The sequence below is a fragment of the Corvus moneduloides genome, chromosome 17 (assembly GCF_009650955.1).
Source record: "Corvus moneduloides isolate bCorMon1 chromosome 17, bCorMon1.pri, whole genome shotgun sequence".
Lineage (NCBI taxonomy): Eukaryota > Metazoa > Chordata > Aves > Passeriformes > Corvidae > Corvus > Corvus moneduloides.
In genome coordinates this window covers 3,118,315-3,136,415 of record NC_045492.1, presented here as the reverse complement: position 1 = coordinate 3,136,415, position 18,101 = coordinate 3,118,315, and the positions used below count along the sequence as shown (strand labels likewise).

Sequence of the window (18,101 nt, the reverse complement as noted above, 5' to 3'; positions counted from 1 at the left end):
GGCATCCCTGGCAGCGCTGTCCAAACGCTCCTGGAGCTCTGGCAGCCTCGGGGCCGGGACCATTCCCTGGGGAGCCTGGGCAGTGCCCAGCACCCTCTGGGGGAAGAACCTTTCCCTGATATCCAGCCTAAATCTGCCCTGACAACACCAATTTTCATGATGGTCAATAAATAATTATACCTGCATCTTCCTGAAGTTATATGTTAATACTTGCCTAAATCCACCCCTTGATCAGTCTAGTTTCCCTTTCACTTCTCCCCCTCCACTTTGCTCATCCTCCAGGAACAGCCTCTCCAGCAGCACAGGAGCAGCTCTTCCCCCCTGCTCCATGTCCATGCCCTGGCACATGCTCAGCATTGTGTTACCAGCATTGCCAAAACACTTCTTACTGCCCTGAAATCTCTTGGGAGCTGAAGTTGCTTCCAAATCCCTTCTTCCCCTTCCAGTGAGGATTTTCCTTCTTACCTGTGCTCCTGCACTGTGATAATTCTCCTTGCTCTACAAAGCAAATCTCTGATTTCCTAACCTTGCCTCCACCCCTGTGCTGAGCTGTGGTCAGTGACACCTCTGTGTCTTCCCAAAACTGCCAACGAACCGAAGGCCCAGGAGTGGTGACAGCAGCAGAAACACCACGAGCTAATCCTGCCCCCTTTGCTCTCCAAAACAGGGCAAACAGTTTCCTGAAAATTGTGTCTCTATTTCACATTTTACCCTTCAAACATTTCACTGTCTTGCTGAGCCCTACAGGAGGGCATTTGCTGTTACCTTTCAGAAAGCAAAACCAGTGACTCAGGTGTCCAGGAATCCTTCACAGCACAGAAGGATTGCTGCTGTGACAGACTTCACAGCTATGACACATTGCTCAGAAGCTTTTTAAATTCAATTTCTCATTGCAACCATACATTAAGACTGGATGTGCTTTTAAAAAAAAGCAGAATTTCCATTCTTGGTATTTTCCATGACCACTTCTGGAGTATATATTCAAATGTCCTGAAAGTTTAAAAAGAAACAGGCACTAGATTATGGATCTTGATAAAGAGATGCAAGCACACGGTCTCTATGTATTTTTAATAATATCAAAGCCTTTCCATATCCTTTCCTTCAAGCCTTTTAGGCTGTACCTTTAAAAAAAAACAGGAAAACTAATATTTGTGCAATTAAAAAATTATTTTTCCTCTGAACAGTAATAATTCAAGAAGTCCTCTCTGACAGACTGCCAGGAGAATGATTGTCCAGTATCTTGGGGAGTGCCCCACCATCCCAGCTTTTTACTGCATTTTCCTTTCCAGTTGCTAACAACCATCCATCAGCCTGGCTAAGCTCTCTCCCTCCTCACACAACTTTTCCCACAAAAGCCTGTGACCAAGGCAAATGACCCTGCAAGTTTTGGTTTTAACACAACAGCTTCTGCAGGAACACAGCTGCTGGCCCATGGAGCGATTCTGGAAAGCATTCCAAGGGAGAAACTGAGAACTGCAGCCCTGCAGCTCCCGGGCAGAACACACTGTGGTCAGTCACCAGCTGATCAAACACAGGGCACAGCCCCACAAATATTATTCCTAAAAGGAAACTCTGCCGGAAGAAGTCCGTGTAAGAGCACCTATGTCCAGCCTCTTTCCAGCTCCTTCATTCTTCAAGTGCAGATAAAGATTCCCTTAACTAGATTCCCTGTTTCTCCATCCTCCCCAGCCCTGGCTGGGGCCCCCCATCCCTTCTCCTGCCAACCCAAAAGCCAGGCATGAACCCAGGGACACATTGTCCTAGGAGAAAACATGCCATAGCTTGCAGCCAGGCCTAACCATTCCCACAGCTCCCAGACCACAGCTCTACTCATCAGAATTGGAAGCAGAGCTGGTCTACCCAGGCAAGGAACGGGTCTCCTGAATCTCCAATCCCCACAGCACTTCCCAGAAAAAGACAATTCCAACCCAGACCTCTGACACCAGCAGCTCGCCAAACCCACTACAGGATCTACCAGATCAGAACAGAGCTACTAGTGTTTGCTTTGCTGATCTTACTCTCAGAGAAAAATAAATCAACTAATAAGTATAATTATATTAAAATTGTATTACTTCTCAGTTGTTACTTTTCCTTGGAACTTCCTAAGTTTCTTCTTTAATTCATTTTGAAAGAAAACAAAATCTGTAGGGTTAGCTAAGAAAAAGCAGAGGGATAAAGAGTACCATGTCTACATTTTTCTTCTCACTCATCTTCAGTCACACAAAAAAAACAGACACCAACACAACTAAAGTCCAACACAGTCACTTTTTGAGCATTTCTAGTGCATGACAGAGCTCTGGTCCCGTTACATAATAAAAGCATGTCCAGGATTTCCAACATTCACTCACTGTCCTCCCCTGAAGAGGCCTAAGCCTGCTAACACCCACACAATTAAAGCTACTCAAGTGGATTATATTCACGTGAATGTTGGTTTGTTGGTGCTGTTGTAAGGAGGAAACAAAAAACTGACTCGAAAACAAAACCTTTTCTCAGGGTTAGGAAGCCACTCCTGCTGATAACCTGCAATGGCAGGAGGTTTTGGAAATCTGGATGTCTGAGAAAGAAAAAGTTCTCCTTCCACAGAGCTTTTTTTAGAGTGGATAGGGACTATCCTGCTAAGGGAAGTGTCTGCTCCTAGGGATAGCAAAGCATGAAATACAGCTGGAAAAATAGACTCTTTTTTTCCATTCTGATTGTTTCAGCTAAGCCTTGGCAATCGTGTGAGGGTGAGACCAGTGCTGACGTTCAGCTCTTGGGACTGCACCAGGAGCACGTAAATTTGCCAACAAATCCCTGTTAGTCCATTATTACACTGCTCTGTCTACAGGGATTCCCAGAGCTGCACCTAAAATCTTCTGGTTTCAAGCCATATCCACATTGTTCACAGCTGGCTTGCAGCAGATGAAGTGTGTACCCTCTTGCTAAGGGGATTTGAGTTGATCAGCTGAGCCAGAGTGTTCTTGGCTTTCAAGGAACAGCAGCACAAACCCTGTTCCAGAGCCTGTGATCCATGGCACAGCTGTGCCCCGAGAAGGACAACACACCAGGCCCCTCACAACCAATATTCTTCCTTATTAGAAATGTGTTGCTTCTGGAAAGCTGTTCCTGCTGCTGGCTCACCAGCACCTGCAAAAGCCCCTTGCACTGGCTCTGTGCTCAGGGCAGGGGCAAATCCTGATCCAAGGTTATGCAATCTGATACCAACACCGAGGCCTGTGTGCAGGGCAGCAGCTGATGCCAGCAATGTGGATAAAACGGATATAGGAACAAATAATGGCAGTATCTACTGTAATCTGCTTTAGCTAATCAACGTCTTATCACAGAATCATTTAGATTGGAAAAGACCTCCAAGACCATAGAGTCCAACCTGTGACCAATCCCCACCTTGTCAGCCAGCCCAGAGCACTGAGTGCCACGTCCAGTTGTTTCTTGGACATCTCCAGACACGGGGACTCCACCATCTCCCTGGCAGCCCTTTCCAATGTCTGACAACCCTTTCAAGGAAGAAATTCCTGCTGATGTCCAGCCTGAACCTCCCCTGGCACAGCCTGAGGCCATTTCCTCTCATCCTGTCCCTGTTCCCTGGGAGCAGAGCCTGACCCTCATCTGGCTGCGCGCTCCTGTCAGGGACTTGTGCAGAGCCAGAAGTTCCCTCTGGAGCCTCCTTTGCTCCAGGCTGAGCCCCTTTCCCAGCTCCCTCTGCCACTCCTCATATGACTGACTCTCCAGCTCTGTTGCCTTTCTCTGAATAATTTATTATTAATAATAAAGCAAGACACCAAATGGCAAGGAAGCCAAGGGCTCAGGGTAGGTGAGCACAGCAGGAACAAGCAGCGATCCAGATTTCAGAGCCTCAGATGACCTCAAAACTGCCAGATATTCAGGGGGCTATTGCTGTCAAAAATGCTTTTATGTCCCTGCAAGATCAGAGCTACAAACTTTCAGATGCAGGCCTGTCAGGAGTGATCCATCCCAGCTCACAGCTAAGCCCCAGCTTTCCTCATACAAAAATGGATCTTGAGATCACCTAAGAATAGTACACAAAGCTTTGTTCGAGGATAAATGCCACTGCTGCCCACGGCAGGTACCCCAGCACGAAACTGTGTTCCCCCATCACCCTGAATTAACATCTTGTGAAGGGTTTCCCCTCCCCACAGGACACCAGCAGTGCAGTCCAGGCAGCACATGACCCAAAACTTCCTTCCAAAAGACAGCTAGAAAGAGCTTCAAGGACACTCTCATGACTTGCTCTAGACCTCAACACAGCAACTTGACCTGCTCTCAGGCTTTTCAGGAGCAAATCTGTCGAGAAATGTAAGCAAGGGCTCCCACGCTGCCACTGAGGAGTCAACTGCAGGAAAACTGGGAATGTTTTGCTAAAAAATAGAACTTAAAAAAAAAAAAAAGCAGCCAAAACTGCCTTGTGCTTCTTTAAAAGTTACATCAAAGTGTTTTGTATTTAGATCATCTACAAACAAAAAAACTGATTCAGGGTAAAAGCACAGAAACATGGATATAAAGTTCAAAACCATTCAGGGAGTTGTTTTTCCCCGTCTTAGTCCAAGGGAATCACAGAATGGGTTGGATTGGGAGGGACCTTAGAGCTCATGCAGTGCCACCCCTCTGGCCATGGGCAGGGACACCTTCCACTAGCCCAGGTTGCTCCAAGCCCCGTCCAGCCTGGCCTTGGACACTTCCAGGGATCCAGGGGCAGCCACAGCTTCTCTGGGCACCCTGTGCCAGGGCCTCCCCACCCTCCCAGGGAAGAATTCCTTCCAATATCCCATCCATCCCTGCTCTCGGGCAGTGGGAAGCCATTTACCCTTGTACTGTCACCCCATGCTCTCATACAAAGTGATTTAAAACATCCTCCTACAGCATTTATGAAGTGCTGGGAGCTTTATGTGTCCAAGCTTTAACTCTCAGGGCAGCACAAGGATGCCAAAATTTTTCAAGTGAAACAGAACAAAACAAAATAAAGCCACAGCAACAAAAACCCCACCTCATTTTCTGGGCATTATAAGGAGGAGGCAACCAGCAGAAGTTTCCTTGATTGCTGTAAAAGCTTAAAAGCCTGAAATGAAAGCAGTACCACTGAGTTTTTCAAGCAAACCAAAGCACAGAGGTGGAAGCACCATCCTACAGACAACAGAGGTGCGTAAGGTTGGTACAGGTTTACCTGACTGAAATTGCAGTGGTTGAGGAGGTGCATGAAAGAAAGAGTGCAGAGGTGGACAGGTAAGGCAGTGAGACAAAGTTTGTCCACATGTCATAGGAAATCCACTCCTAAAACAATCCCAAGGAAATAAGTTCCTTCAAAAGAGTCACTACAGGTTTATATTCACGCAAATTACTGGCTCTTCTTAAGGATTAACCAAACTAGTAGCTGAGGAAGCAGCAAAATAAGGACAAAAGAGCTGTAAAAAATCACCTGCTCTTTTACCTCTCTGCTACAGAATGAGGCACAGGAACTCATGATGAACAAATCTTCTCTTAATAATTGCTCAGAATCCTTGTTTATCAAGGCAAATGCTGTTGTCTGCACTAGTAAATTAGAGAAATGCCAAATTTTATTCCATCTGACCTCTCTTAAGATACTTCAGCTCAATAAATCAGCACGTGAATGCGAGTTCTTTATCTCATGTTTCATTTTCTCAGTCTTTGCTCCATTTTGCATTTAATCTGCAAGAAAAATCCCAATTATTCTCCATAAAAAAGAAATTAATTATCCTTGAGCAGCTTCTCAAAAAAAGCCAACATCAGCACGCGACAGGCACAGGCCCGGGGTAAGGAGCTGATTTCATTCCTTGGTATTTCCCAGCATCATCAACTGGGAAAGATGACAAACAAGAAGCAGACCTAGAGCAGCTTCTCATGAAACCACCTGCATTACAGAGCTAAAATGTCTCCTAAGCCCTAATACCACGAGGCTGCCTTTGTCCAGGAAATACGTTTAAATTTCGATGCTGCATTGTTACAGTCCCAGGCAGAGCTTCCTTTCTCTGCAGGGAAGGCCACACCGACCGAAGAGGCGGAGAACGGCTCGGCAAACGCCTGTGCTGCTCCGCGGTGCTGCTGCAGCCCGGCTGAGGCCGGGGAGGCGGGATACGGAGCACGAAAGCACCGGGACACCCTTGTGAACGCCCCTCCAGCACCGGGGCAAAGCCCGAGCACGTCCGGGGAGCTCCGGAGCGCCGAGCCCGGGCTGGGAGCGGCCGTTCTCTCGAGCAGGCCCCGCTAGGCCAGCCGGGCTCTCCTCGGCCATGCAGCTCGGCGAGAGGCCCGGCCAGGAGGCGCTGCACCCCCAGCCCCAAACCCCACGGCTCCCCCAGGCCCCGCGGCCCTCCCCGGTTCGCTCCCCCCCCGGCCCAGGTCCCACGGGCGGCCCGCAGCGCGTTACCTGCGCCCCGCGAGTCAGCCCGCGGCCGCTGAGCTGCCCGTGCCGCAGCTGCGCCAAGATGTTGGTGGTCGCGGCGCGGGCCCCGCCGGAGCCGGAGCCGGAGCCGGAGCCGGGCGCGGTGCCGCCCCCCGCCACGGCCGCCATGGCCTCCGCGCTGGGGACACAAACAGCGAGCCCTCCCCGCGGCCCGCTCCGCCTTGTGCGCAGCCGCGGGGAACGGAGCCCGGCCAACATGGCGGGCGGAAGGGACACCCGCCGGGGGGGAGGGACGGACGGACGGACGGACGGGGACGGACAGCGCGGCCCCTCCGCGCTGCTGCTCCCCGCGGCTCTGCCTCCCGCCGGGCCCCGCCGTGTGTCCGTCGGGGTGCCTTTATGTCCGCTGCGATACCTTTATTTCTCTCAGCAAGGCCCAGCCACACGGTTTTTCGTGTAAGGAAAAGCTCACCGAGAACTGCGCTCAGAGTTCGTTTTTGTTAAAATAAAGGGTTTGTAAGATGGAGCAACACTGGAACAAGGCACAGCTGAGGCTGTCCTGTGTTATTCTGAGTCACCCGGACCATAGCACTAAACTGAGATTAGCTCAGTTGGTCAAAATACCAACGTTTCAGTTCCTGTCTGGGCCATTGGCTTAGAGTTGGACTCGATCATCCACGTGGGTGCCTTCCAACTGAGAAGAATCTGTGAATCTAATCAAGATCCATCCAATTACTCACAGTAGCCATGGACAGATGAGTGAGTTCTCTCAGCTCCAGCGGTGCTGAGGGACAATCTCACTCCCAAGGCTACGGCGCCTTGGTTCTGCTGCTGAAGTTCTTGGATGAGGGTACCAAACTGCCTGGTCACACGAGGGATCTAATGGAGATCTGCTCCCTGCCCCATTATGTCCTTTATTTTCCTCTACCTCACAGGTAGGACAATGCCAAGAGAGATTCAGGACCTGACCCAGCACTGAGCAAAGCTGTTGGAGAAGGCCTGGGGTTTGTTTTCCACAGATTAAACAATGAAGAGCGTGTGAAATGTGAATGGCTGGAAAATAAAAAGATAACCTGTGGTGACAACAAGGAGCCACTAAGAAGAGCTCCATCGTTGTCCAACAATGCCTGTTTTAGGGGCTCCTCTCTCTCAGTAGGGCTGCAAGAGCTGCATCAATGCAGAATACCTGGTCAGCAGCTGTCCCAGCTGCCTTGGGAAAGGAGGATACAACTAGAACCTCTGTAGGTTACCAGTCCTTCCAATATGCCTGTCCAACATTGCAAGCATCTCTCACCATAGTTCATTCACAACTGGAACAGGATTTCTACCCCAAAGGATAAAATGGAAATTTAATTTAACTTTACAGCACTAGTACAGGTCAAAACAATTAAAAAGAAATACTTTCTCAAGGCAACCACACAGCAGCACAGACTGGGCACTGGTTCAGTTGTATTTAAGTATTTCCCTGGCCACAGGGATTTATTTATCCTGTACCTCCAGCACACTCAAATGACTGTAGCTTATGTGTAGCTTGCTCCAGCCCCCTCACTTTCCAGCGGGCTTGAAGAAAGTCCATCACTTTTCTGCCTGGCTCTTTTTGTTTTCCCTTTTAGAAAGAAAACCTCTTGGTCACACTACTGATTCCTCCTTTTCTGGTCACTGCACACACCTGTTGCAAAGACACTAATAATGTATTTAAAGGTTTGGATTTTCCCAGTCAGCTGAACACAGCGAGGTTTGTGAACATCTGTTCAGCTGCCTCCTGCACCAAGGCAGAGCTGCAGTTTCAGCCTGGGCTGAGTCCCCTTCCACCCAAGGGGGCTTGTGTTCAGCTCAGCTGGGGCACCCCGGGGGTGGCTGCACTGACTGAGGTGCAGTGAAATAAGTGGGGCCCAAGGGGAAGTTAAAAAGAAGAAGGAAATGGGGAAATAAGAGATAAGCATGTTAGATTTTTTAAAAAGAAAGCAAGCTACATTGTAGAATCAATCAAACACTTCCTTGTCCACCCTCCAGCTCAGTTTTTTGTCCAGACATTACGTAGACATTTACTGAAGTGGTTTTCAAGCAGGAGGTACTGACCCACACTCATCTGAAAACAGGGGGACTGAGCACTTTTCCATGTTCCAAGTGCTCCTCTCCCCCCACGCCACCCTTCATGCCCAAAAGACCTGCCAGAGGTACAAATCTGAGCCTTCACCTCAAAATAAACAGGTTTTCTCCACTGGCCAACAATTTTTCAACATGAACTACATGCTTATAAAGTGGCCAGAGGTAACAGATGGAGCACAGAGACAGCTGTAGTGAAGCTACAGTCATTCCTGCTTTTTCCCTTATGACAAGAAACTCAGGGTCATTTTTATAGACCAAAATAAGCTGGAGTCTTTCTGTAAGCCTGTAAAACTCACAAAATGCAATAAAAAAGGTACATTTAACATGTAGACCTTTCTTTGTCTTTCTGGACACCTGCTTGATATTCAGGCAACCAACCGCTTTGAGATCAGCAGCTCAACAGCATTACCAGCTGGTATCTGAGTCATGGCTTGTAAAGGAGCAGTAGCAGAATTTAATGAGAAGTTGTTTCACTTCATAATACAATTCACATTGTGAGATACCACACTTTCCATTATGAAACTATAAAAATATATTCCCAGAATCTGAAACAAGTTCAATAATTTAAACGGATGGTGCAAAGGGGATCAGGTGTTATCTAGGAAGACCTGTCCAAGTACTGCAAGCTTGGAGTTAAAAGATTGACTGGGGCAGCTCAGGAGGGAGTGTGAGCTTTTCTTAGAGTTTCTCTTCTCTCCAGCTTTCTCTGAAGAGGCATCTCCAGGGTCTTTTGCATTTTCCCCTTCACCGTGGTCAGGAGCTCTTTTTAAAGTGAATTTCTTGGTTTTCTTCTGTGAGTAGAACTCCCTCATCAAGTCTTCCACCTCCCACTGCTCCTCCTTGCGCCTCCTACAGCAGTGCAGGGCAGCAGGGTCGATGGGATGAGCCTCAGTGTTGAAGATGTACCCTCCAGCATTCAGGACACATTCCCCATACGGTGTAACCACCACATCGAAGTCTGAGCCATCATTGTGGATGAAGTTGTCTGGGTCAAAGAGCAGGTACAAGTATTTGACTGTTTCAGCCAAGAAGAAGGATTCCATGCGATTATCCAGCCTGTGGTCCCTCAAGTCTTTAATCTACAAGAGAAGAAATAGAGTGGGTTACAGTTACATCAAATTCAGTTAGTTATGAATTTAGGGAGAAAAATAAAAACAACTTGGAATTAATTTCAGTTAAACAGCACAGTATGACACCAACTCACCCTGTATCTTATCATAGAATGCTTTGGGTTGGAAGAGACCTTAAAGCCCATCTCATTCCACCCCGTCATGGACAGGGACACCTTCCACTGTCCCAGGCTGCTCCAAGCCCTGTCCAACCTGGCCTTGAACACTCCCAAAGATGGGGCAGCCACAGCTTCTCTGCACAACCTGTACCAGCACCTCACCACCCTCACAGGGAAGAATTTCTTCGTAACATTTAAACCTGCCCTCAGTTCAGTCTGGCCAAGGAGAAGAGCTTCCCATCATTTCCCTGCTAAAGAAAAATATCTTAAGGCTTTTACCTACTTACTCCCAATATTTTAAAAGACTTTTTTGTAAAATAGAGCTTGATAGTTTGTTTGAAATCCTCTATTATAGAAATCACTCACTGCACTTCTTGTGTGTTTGACCAGATTTTCAAGGCATTAGTGGGAAAGCAGAATCACACACCTGGCAGGAGGAGCCTGCACAAGAGCGTTCCTGCTCAGCTGCAACACCTACTAGAAACGCAGGAGAAGCTTGTGGTGCTTTCCCATGTTTTGGGCTCTGGTGCAACAGCCCATGACAGAATTTGGCCCACTGTGAGGGAAGCTACGACCAGAAACAAGACCAGCAGTCACCAGAGCAGCTTCACAGAGAAATACAAGGGGCTTGTTGGAAAAAAGTCATGTTTTGCCCACAGCGACCGCTTGACTCAATGGCAAAACATCACTCATGAGAACACCTTCTGAAAGCTGATGTTTAGCAGCCCTTTTTAGCTGACATGGCAGATGATTTAGCACTCACAGTTGCAAACCCACAGTCCACCTTGCTGATCTTCTCTATGGACTCCACTGCGTCTCTCCCCAGCTCCAGGAGCGTGGGGTCTCTCGTGGCACGGTACAAGTACATCGCGCTCTCAATCAGCTCTGCAAAACACCCAGACATTTGCCAGCACAAAGATTATCAAACCATACACACAGGAAGATGAGCTATTCCCTGAACTAATTTAAAAATACTTCAGCATGATCAGGTGAACAGCCTGGCTTGCCTTGTGTTTCCTCTGGCTCCAAGCACAGATTTGCTTTTCCTAAGGATGTGCGACAAAGAAATTCCCTCTAACCAGCCTGCAGCAGCTCAGGTAAGAGTGACTAATGTTCTCTCCTACATTCAGCGAGTGGGAGAGGAGCAAGAGACAAAAAGATTAATAATCACTTGTCAAAGTTAAAAAGAAAAGCTTCTGGAAATGATTACAAACAAGAAATTCAACCCTCAAAATATAGTTTTTAAACAACACAGTGGAAATACTCTATAGAGACAACATAAGCACCATGCTGTGTTTATTTACTAAAGAAACAGGTCTTTATCCTGTAATACCTTAATGCTGATGAGTATTCTTGGTAGATTTGTCCAGTGTGGATGTGGACTGAACACTCAGTCCAAAAGGAAATTAATTATTCTCATTTACATTTATGGACCCAATAATCCAGTTAAAATTTTTTTTGGTCAGGGTTGTAAAAACTCAGAAAAAAAGAGAGATTATTTCATTACAGTATCACAGACAACACAGAATCCCTCCTAGATGTTGAGCTTTACTAGTGCAACTAGAAGGAGTTTATTTCTGGAACTCAAGCAGAACTGGAGTGGTCTATTCACACTCACTTTCACTTCCTAGATTTAAAGGACACGAGCAGTCCCTTTAGCATTTCACGACTGAAACACCCCCTGCCAGACAATCTAACACTTAAACATGTCAAATCTCACACAGTGAACAAAATTCATTACCAGGCCACCTTTCTATACTAACACTATGGTTTGCTTCCTGTTTCCTTCCTGCCTTTGTGAGTGGGGGAAAACAAAATGTGCCGCTCTGACTCTGGAAATCCCTGCTAAAATCCGTGCAGGAACTGAGTCAGGGCAAAACTGGGGAGGAAATTGTGGAGGGCAGATATTGCTAACATTTGGTCTCCCTACCAGAGCTAAAGCAAGAGCCCATGTCCATTTAATTTCAGTTCTGTTTACCAGGCCTGAGTGGATATCCTTCCCTCTTGTCCACCGTGTATCCCTGGGGAATGTTGTAGAACTCGGGCAGGCCCCCAAACTGCTTCCAGACCGTGTAATAGTTGAGGAAGGTCCTCATGGCATTATCTACATCCCCAATGAGGCTCTGAGAGACAGGAAACAATCAGCAAAAAAACATGGGAGTGAGGAAAAACCAGCACAGGAATTGATGCAATAACATTCCTACAGGCAAAGAAATACCCAGTGACAGAAATGGGTATTTCAGCAGGTCTGGATGGTGTAACTGATACTGGGGCAGGATACCTTAAGAACAGGTAAGACTCAAAATGCTGCTTTTCTGTTGGATCACATTCCCACACCTGAAATAATATGAAGTCTCTGATTTTTTTTAAAGAAGGCTGTGTTTCTTCAAATGTTTAGTCAATCCCAGCATGCAGTCTCTTAGGGAAGATAATAAAGCCTCAGCCCAAACCTGAAGACTGATGAGAAAGCAAAGCTCTTGATGGGAAAAAATCCACACAAATGAAACATTTGTGAGGTGACAGAAAAGAGAGGTGAGTTTCCTTTTCCTTGCATTCCCATCTGGATTATGGGACCACTGTCAGAGGAGTTTGCTACAACAAAACTGCCCTCCCATCATGCTGAATGGGAGACTTTTTTGTAGACTTTAAATAAAATCAACATTTTCTTCAGCATCATCTTCTATAGGCTGAGGCTACGGTAGATTTCACCAGAGATCAACACAAACTTTTAAACCTGCACAGATGAGGGTTATATTTGTAACTTTCTTCCTGAAGACCAAGCCCTGACAGATGAACAGAATCACCAGATGCTGCTGCTGTGACAGCTCTTACCTGCAGGCCTGGCCAATAGGCCTCCAGGGACTGGAACACAGGCATGGACACCGTTCCTTTGTACATCTGAACCCACAGGTACCAGTCATCAAACTTGGTGTAATTTTTGATAGCTTTGTTATATTCTGTAAAGAAACAGATGAGTAGGTAAGCCATGTGTAACAAAAAGAAAGAAAGAAAAAAAAAAGCTGATTTTCAAGAATGAAAGAAGCCCCTTTTTCACTTGAGCCATGCTGAATGACTTCTCAGGGCGCTCACTTTGGTAACTGTTACCACAGACTGTTCAAAAGTATTACAGCAAAGGCTTCAGGAACAGTCATGAATGTGCCCCATTAGATCCTTCATCTCCTCCTGCCACAGGTGCTGGGCCCCTTCTCACAGAAAACAAACCACTCACCTAAAAACATGGACATCAGCTCCTTGTCCTGCAGGAGGATGGCTCCTTTAACCAGGTATTCAAAGTAGGAGTCCACCCCGGCCCCAATCCCAGCATCCTGGGCCACCCACTTGGCAGTGATCACATCAATGTGGTTCCCCACCTGGAAGGAGTGAAGGAGAAGGAGAGAGTGAGTTGAAGTGACACAAGGAATCCTGGTCCTTTTATCAGACCATCAGTTTCACAGCTAGACAATGTCCAGTCCAACCGATTTTCTCCATTACACAACACATTTATCAGCATCAGAGAAATACAAACTGTAGAAAATACCATTTTTATGCTGATAATGTATTTTATATATATAATAAACATTTTATTCTTCCACTATCAATGCTTCACTGGCCAAAACAACACACTATAATGTACTGTAAAAATGCACAATTTCAACATGAAGTGTCTGGTCCTAATTCTGAACTTACAAAAGAGTACAGAAGGATGGAGAGGTGCAGAGACAGAGATAGAGACCAAGAATGTCAAAGGCACAAGAGCTGCCATGTTAATATTTAAATAGATGCTGGCACTCTTCAGCCTGTGAACAAACCCAGCTGATGAAGAATTAAATACATGATCACGTCTTTCTTAGCAAACATGAAAAAAAGCCAGCAATGACTGAGGATTTGGAGTATAAATCAAAAATAAACAAATCCCAAAGCAAACAAAGGGAACCATTTCTTCACACAGCCTGTGTGAATAATTTGTTGCAATAAACACAGGGTATAAATAAATCTGTTTCACTTCACATATGCAACACCAAGAGTTCACAGAAGTTAAAAAAGCAACAGTAGAAAAGAGCAGGAGACAGTGAACACGGAGATAATGCTCCCAGCTCTGGATATTCCTGAACCCCAGAGCTGTACAGGCTGGTAGTATCTCAGTGCACTTGCCATGCTCTTGTTCACTTCCCTAGGCCTTTGTCCCATCAGGCATCAGACAGACCTCTCATTTAATCTGCTACAGCTGCTCTCACAAAAGCTGCAGCACCCAGCAGGAGGCATTTGTCTCCCAGCCACATCTGGTGTGGGCCAGAACAATGGGATAATGTTGGGCTGCTGCAGTAAAGCAGAGATGTGGATGCTGCAGGTGTCAGGAACAATGTCAAGCACGAGCCTTCAGCCCAGTTGTGAGCACTGTGGTTATTTATCTAATTCTGTCTCCTCTCTGTTGAGGTTTTTTTATGCCTAGCATTGCACCCACAAAACTACACAAAAAGCAGCCCAGCACGTTCCAAGTCCATTCCTCACTCACCAGCCCAATATCTGAGCGATTTTTCCACAGTGCCTTCAAAGCCTTCCTGGCAACATCCTCGAACACTGGGTCACCAGTAAGGTGGCTTAAGGTGGCAAACTCCACTATAAAGGTGCCAATTCCAGCAGTACAGGTGACTGGGGTCTCCCCAGGGTTTACTCCATGCAGCAGGTTCACTGTGCCATAGGGCATCCCAGTTGGGGTCTGGAAAGCTGAAACACAGAATTTTGGGGTCACAGAAGTGCTCAGTGTTGTGTTTAACAGACTCTCAAGCAAACATGTGCCTCACATCCCACTGCACATGGGCAGGAAGTGGGTCCGGAGTAACTGCAGAGAACAAAAGGAGAAGCAGAGTGTGATCCTGGGAAGGGCAGAGAGGGTGTCCCAAGGTACACCCATTCCCGGAAAGGTCCTGGGATCTCCCACCTTGCCAGAGCAGCAGTCTGCAGCCCCACATTTTTTACAGCACAGGTAAGGTAGTCACTAACCACACTGGACAGCAAAGTGCAAACACTGAGGCTGTGATCACTCCATGGGTGCACACAAGGGAACAGTGCCATGCCACGAGGGCACATAGCCCAGCTGCAGCCCACAAGGAGCATATAAGGCAGCATCTTCTTGTCTTTACAAGCTGCTGTCTCACAGCCTTAATTTATTATTTATATTAAATACAGTTCCTCTCAACAAGCAACAAACACACTGATGTGTGCACATATACAGCCACATCTTCCCTGCAAACTAAACTTGCTTGGAGCTCAGGGCTGGTTTATGAGCTGGCTCATCAAGCAGTGCATCTCCCATCACAGGCAGCAGCCAGCTCAGGACCCCCAGCACCGTGACACAAAGCAGACAGGGGCTCACCTGGCAGCAGTTTGCGAGCTGCTTCCTCAGCCATCCTCAGGAGAGGCCCCGAGCACGGCCAGCCTGCCTCGACTTCAACTCCAGCCTTCCTGGAGAGCAGGTGAGCAGAGAGGAGCCCTCCCACCACTGCAAGGGCACATCAGACTCCATTACACCATGTGGGGAGGAAGGAAATCTCACACCAGTTACGCTCATCGTTATCAGAGGCATGGTTTAGGGGGGAAAAAAGTGAGATGGCTCACCCTTACCAGCCTAATTCAAATGTCACAAAAGAAGAGAGATTTGTTTCTCTCTGCTTGTTTGCAGGACAGCAGAAACGTGTGGAGTGATGGCTTCAAACTGACCCTCTGACAGGGTTAAATTGGATATTGGGAAGAAATTGTTCCCTGGGAGGGTGGGGAGGCCCTGGCACAGGGTGCCCAGAGAAGCTGTGGCTGCCCCAACCCTGGAAGTGTCCAAGGCCAGGCTGGATGGGGCTTGGAGCAACCTGGGATAGTGGAAGGTGTCCCTGCCGGTGGCAGGGGGTGGAATGGATGATCTTTAAGGTGTTTTCCCACCCAAACCACTCTCAGATTCTATATCTTTCTTCTGTTACTTTAGAAGCATCAGGCCCTACTTGCCCTACTATGCCTGCACTGCCCTGAAGACTATCAGAATCAATTATATATGATATTATGCACCAGTATAATGAACACAAACCTTTATGAGGGGAATTCTGTTTCATTTCTTCCAGACAATACATTTATTTGTGTAAAGTTCTTAAGCCCCTTGGAGAAAACTGTCTAGGCCAGAGTCAAGAATTTTCATATGACTAACAGCAGCTGTGAGTTATTAGCTATACTTAGCTATTAGTTATTACTTATATAGCTAATACAGCTATATTAGCTAATATTAGCTATTTCACAGGCTTGTCTATGGTCACATAACAACCACAGAGAAATTACACTGCTGCAAAAATTAGCTCAGCAATTATTTGGCAGGAGAAACAACAAAAGCACAAGTAACAGTTCTGTGCCCTGACAGTGTCTTTTAGTTGGATGGCACTGAAGCAGTCCAGCATCCAACCCAGTGCAAGATTCCAAAGGCCTTTGTGATTTTCAAAAAAAAAAAAAAAAAAAAAAAAGAATAACCCTAGAAATTAATAATCTCTAATCCAAAACAGTATGCAAAAGATGACAGGATAAAATCTGTATTCTTTCAGTGAAAAATATGTTTACTACAATGCTGAAAACCTCACGCCAGAATACTGAAAGTGCCACGTCTACTTCTGCTTGTGTTGAGACAGGAAGCAAAAAGGGACGTGCAAAGACTAAAAGGAAGTGACATTTGTTTGGGATTTTTCTCTCTGTTTATGTGTCCTGTTACTCCGCATCCCAAATTCCCTCTGACCACCTCCTCACCACTATCTCTGAGACTCGTACAGAAGGGAAACCCAAGCAAAACCCTACAGAAAACCCCACCTCACCTCGAATGTTTGTTTCAAAGACAGATGCGTTGACATCAATATCGAAGTCCACTCCCTCCTGCAGCACATTGACAACTCGCTGGAACTCGGAGACATTTCCCAAGATCTGCAGGGAAACAGAGAATCAGGCTTAAGAGTTCACAGGAAAACAAAGAGCAGTTCAATACTTGGGGCTGATTTTAGTTTGGTTTTACTATTTTGTGAAATCATTAGTAACAGATATTACTAAAAAACTGACTGACAGTTTCATCTTGCTTCAAAATGCTTTCTTCACACACCTTAGTTCTTTATTCCAGAGGGCAATGGGACACTGCCACCTGCCTCCCAGGGGTGACACAAAAGGAAATGCAAAGCTCCCAGGTCAATGAATAACTGACTTTTGACACCACCACGTAAAATCCAGGCGTACAGGTGGCTCACAGGGGCCTTGAGCAGGCTGTGAGCACTCAGGGCTGGCTCCTACTCACCAGCAGAGTGTCCAGGGCGTCGATCAGAGTCAGGGAGAAGCTGCGGAAGAGAGAAGCAAGGTGAGACCCGGCGGAGGGGGGCGGCGCATCCCCCATCCCAGGGACAGCCCTTACCTGCCCCAGGTGTCCTGCCCGTCGCACGTCAGCGGCCGCAGCTCGTCGTAGGGAAAGGCGCTCTCCAGGTAGTGCTCGTAGGCGTGGTAGAACATGGCACGCACCCGCTCCCTGCGGCACAAGCACGGCGCGCTCAGCCCCGGCCCGGATGGGCCCCGCACCGCCCGCTCCGTACTCACCGGTAGGAAGCGACATCCAGCCCGCGGGCGGCCGTGCTGGTGCCCGCTGGCAGCCGCAGCGCCCAGAGGCACAGCAGCGGGCAGAGGAAGCGCTGCATGGCCGCGCCGGGGCCTCGCATGGCCGCGTCCCGCACCCGGGTCCCGCACCCGGGTCCCTCACGGGACGCGCTCCCCGCTCCCTCCCGGTGCCCCTGCCCCGAGCGCCCTCAGGGCCGCCCCGCGCCTGGCCCCGCCCCCGCGCCTGGCAGCCAATGGGAAAACTCTCCGCCCCCAGGCCCCGCCCCCTCCGCCCCCTCCAGCCAATAGGAGCGGCGAGAGCTCGGCGCACGCGCTGGCGGAAGCGCTCGGCGCGGCGGGGCCGCATCCGGGGCGGTGCGGGGTGCGCGGGGCGAGCGGCGGGGCTTCGGTGGCTTGTGGGGTGTTGCTGCCGCCTGGGCGCGGCTGTGGGGCTCTCACTACGGGAATTATCACCGGAACCGCTCGCGGAGAAGCGGGAGGTTCCTGCGGTACCTCCCAGGAGGCTGTAACTCGCCGTCTTAATGACAGGAAAGAGACTCCGGAGTGGGCAGAGCAGTGGCGGAGCGGGCAGCGCTTTAGGTGCTGCTCTCAAGCCCCAAAATAAAGACGACGAGTGCTGTGACATTCCCATAAAACGAGGTCTTGGCACCCGGGAAGGTGCTTGCCCCATGTGGGACGAGGGCGTGGTGCCTGGCACCGCTCCTGTGCGTTTCCTGTCGGTATCCTGTCCAGAATACTCGTGAAGCAATTGGGGGGTTGCTGGCCTGTAGC

The 18,101-nt window shown here is 48.2% G+C and overlaps 2 protein-coding genes across 2 annotated transcripts in view; both read right to left on the bottom strand.

Annotated features, from left to right (window-relative positions):
* Positions 1 to 6,649, bottom strand: part of TRPC4AP (transient receptor potential cation channel subfamily C member 4 associated protein) — a 35,636-nt gene extending 28,987 nt beyond the window's left edge. Inside the window, exon 1 of the mRNA XM_032127489.1 lies at positions 6,401 to 6,649. Within this exon, the coding sequence (XP_031983380.1) occupies positions 6,401 to 6,634 (234 nt within the window). The 5' untranslated portion in view covers positions 6,635 to 6,649. The remainder of the gene's footprint in view (positions 1 to 6,400) is intronic.
* Positions 6,650 to 8,297: 1,648 nt separating this feature from the next.
* On the bottom strand, positions 8,298 to 17,517 carry LOC116452786 (ER degradation-enhancing alpha-mannosidase-like protein 2). Its single transcript, XM_032127490.1, has 11 exons — positions 17,313 to 17,517; positions 17,134 to 17,244; positions 17,020 to 17,059; positions 16,553 to 16,658; positions 15,088 to 15,213; positions 14,227 to 14,438; positions 12,943 to 13,084; positions 12,546 to 12,670; positions 11,692 to 11,836; positions 10,477 to 10,598; positions 8,298 to 9,564 (listed from the first exon to the last, which is right to left on the bottom strand). Exons 1-11 carry the CDS (start codon positions 17,429 to 17,431, stop codon positions 9,073 to 9,075), a joined length of 1,740 nt encoding a protein of 579 aa, XP_031983381.1. The 5' UTR covers positions 17,432 to 17,517; the 3' UTR covers positions 8,298 to 9,072.
* Between the last annotated feature and the right edge of the window lie 584 nt (positions 17,518 to 18,101).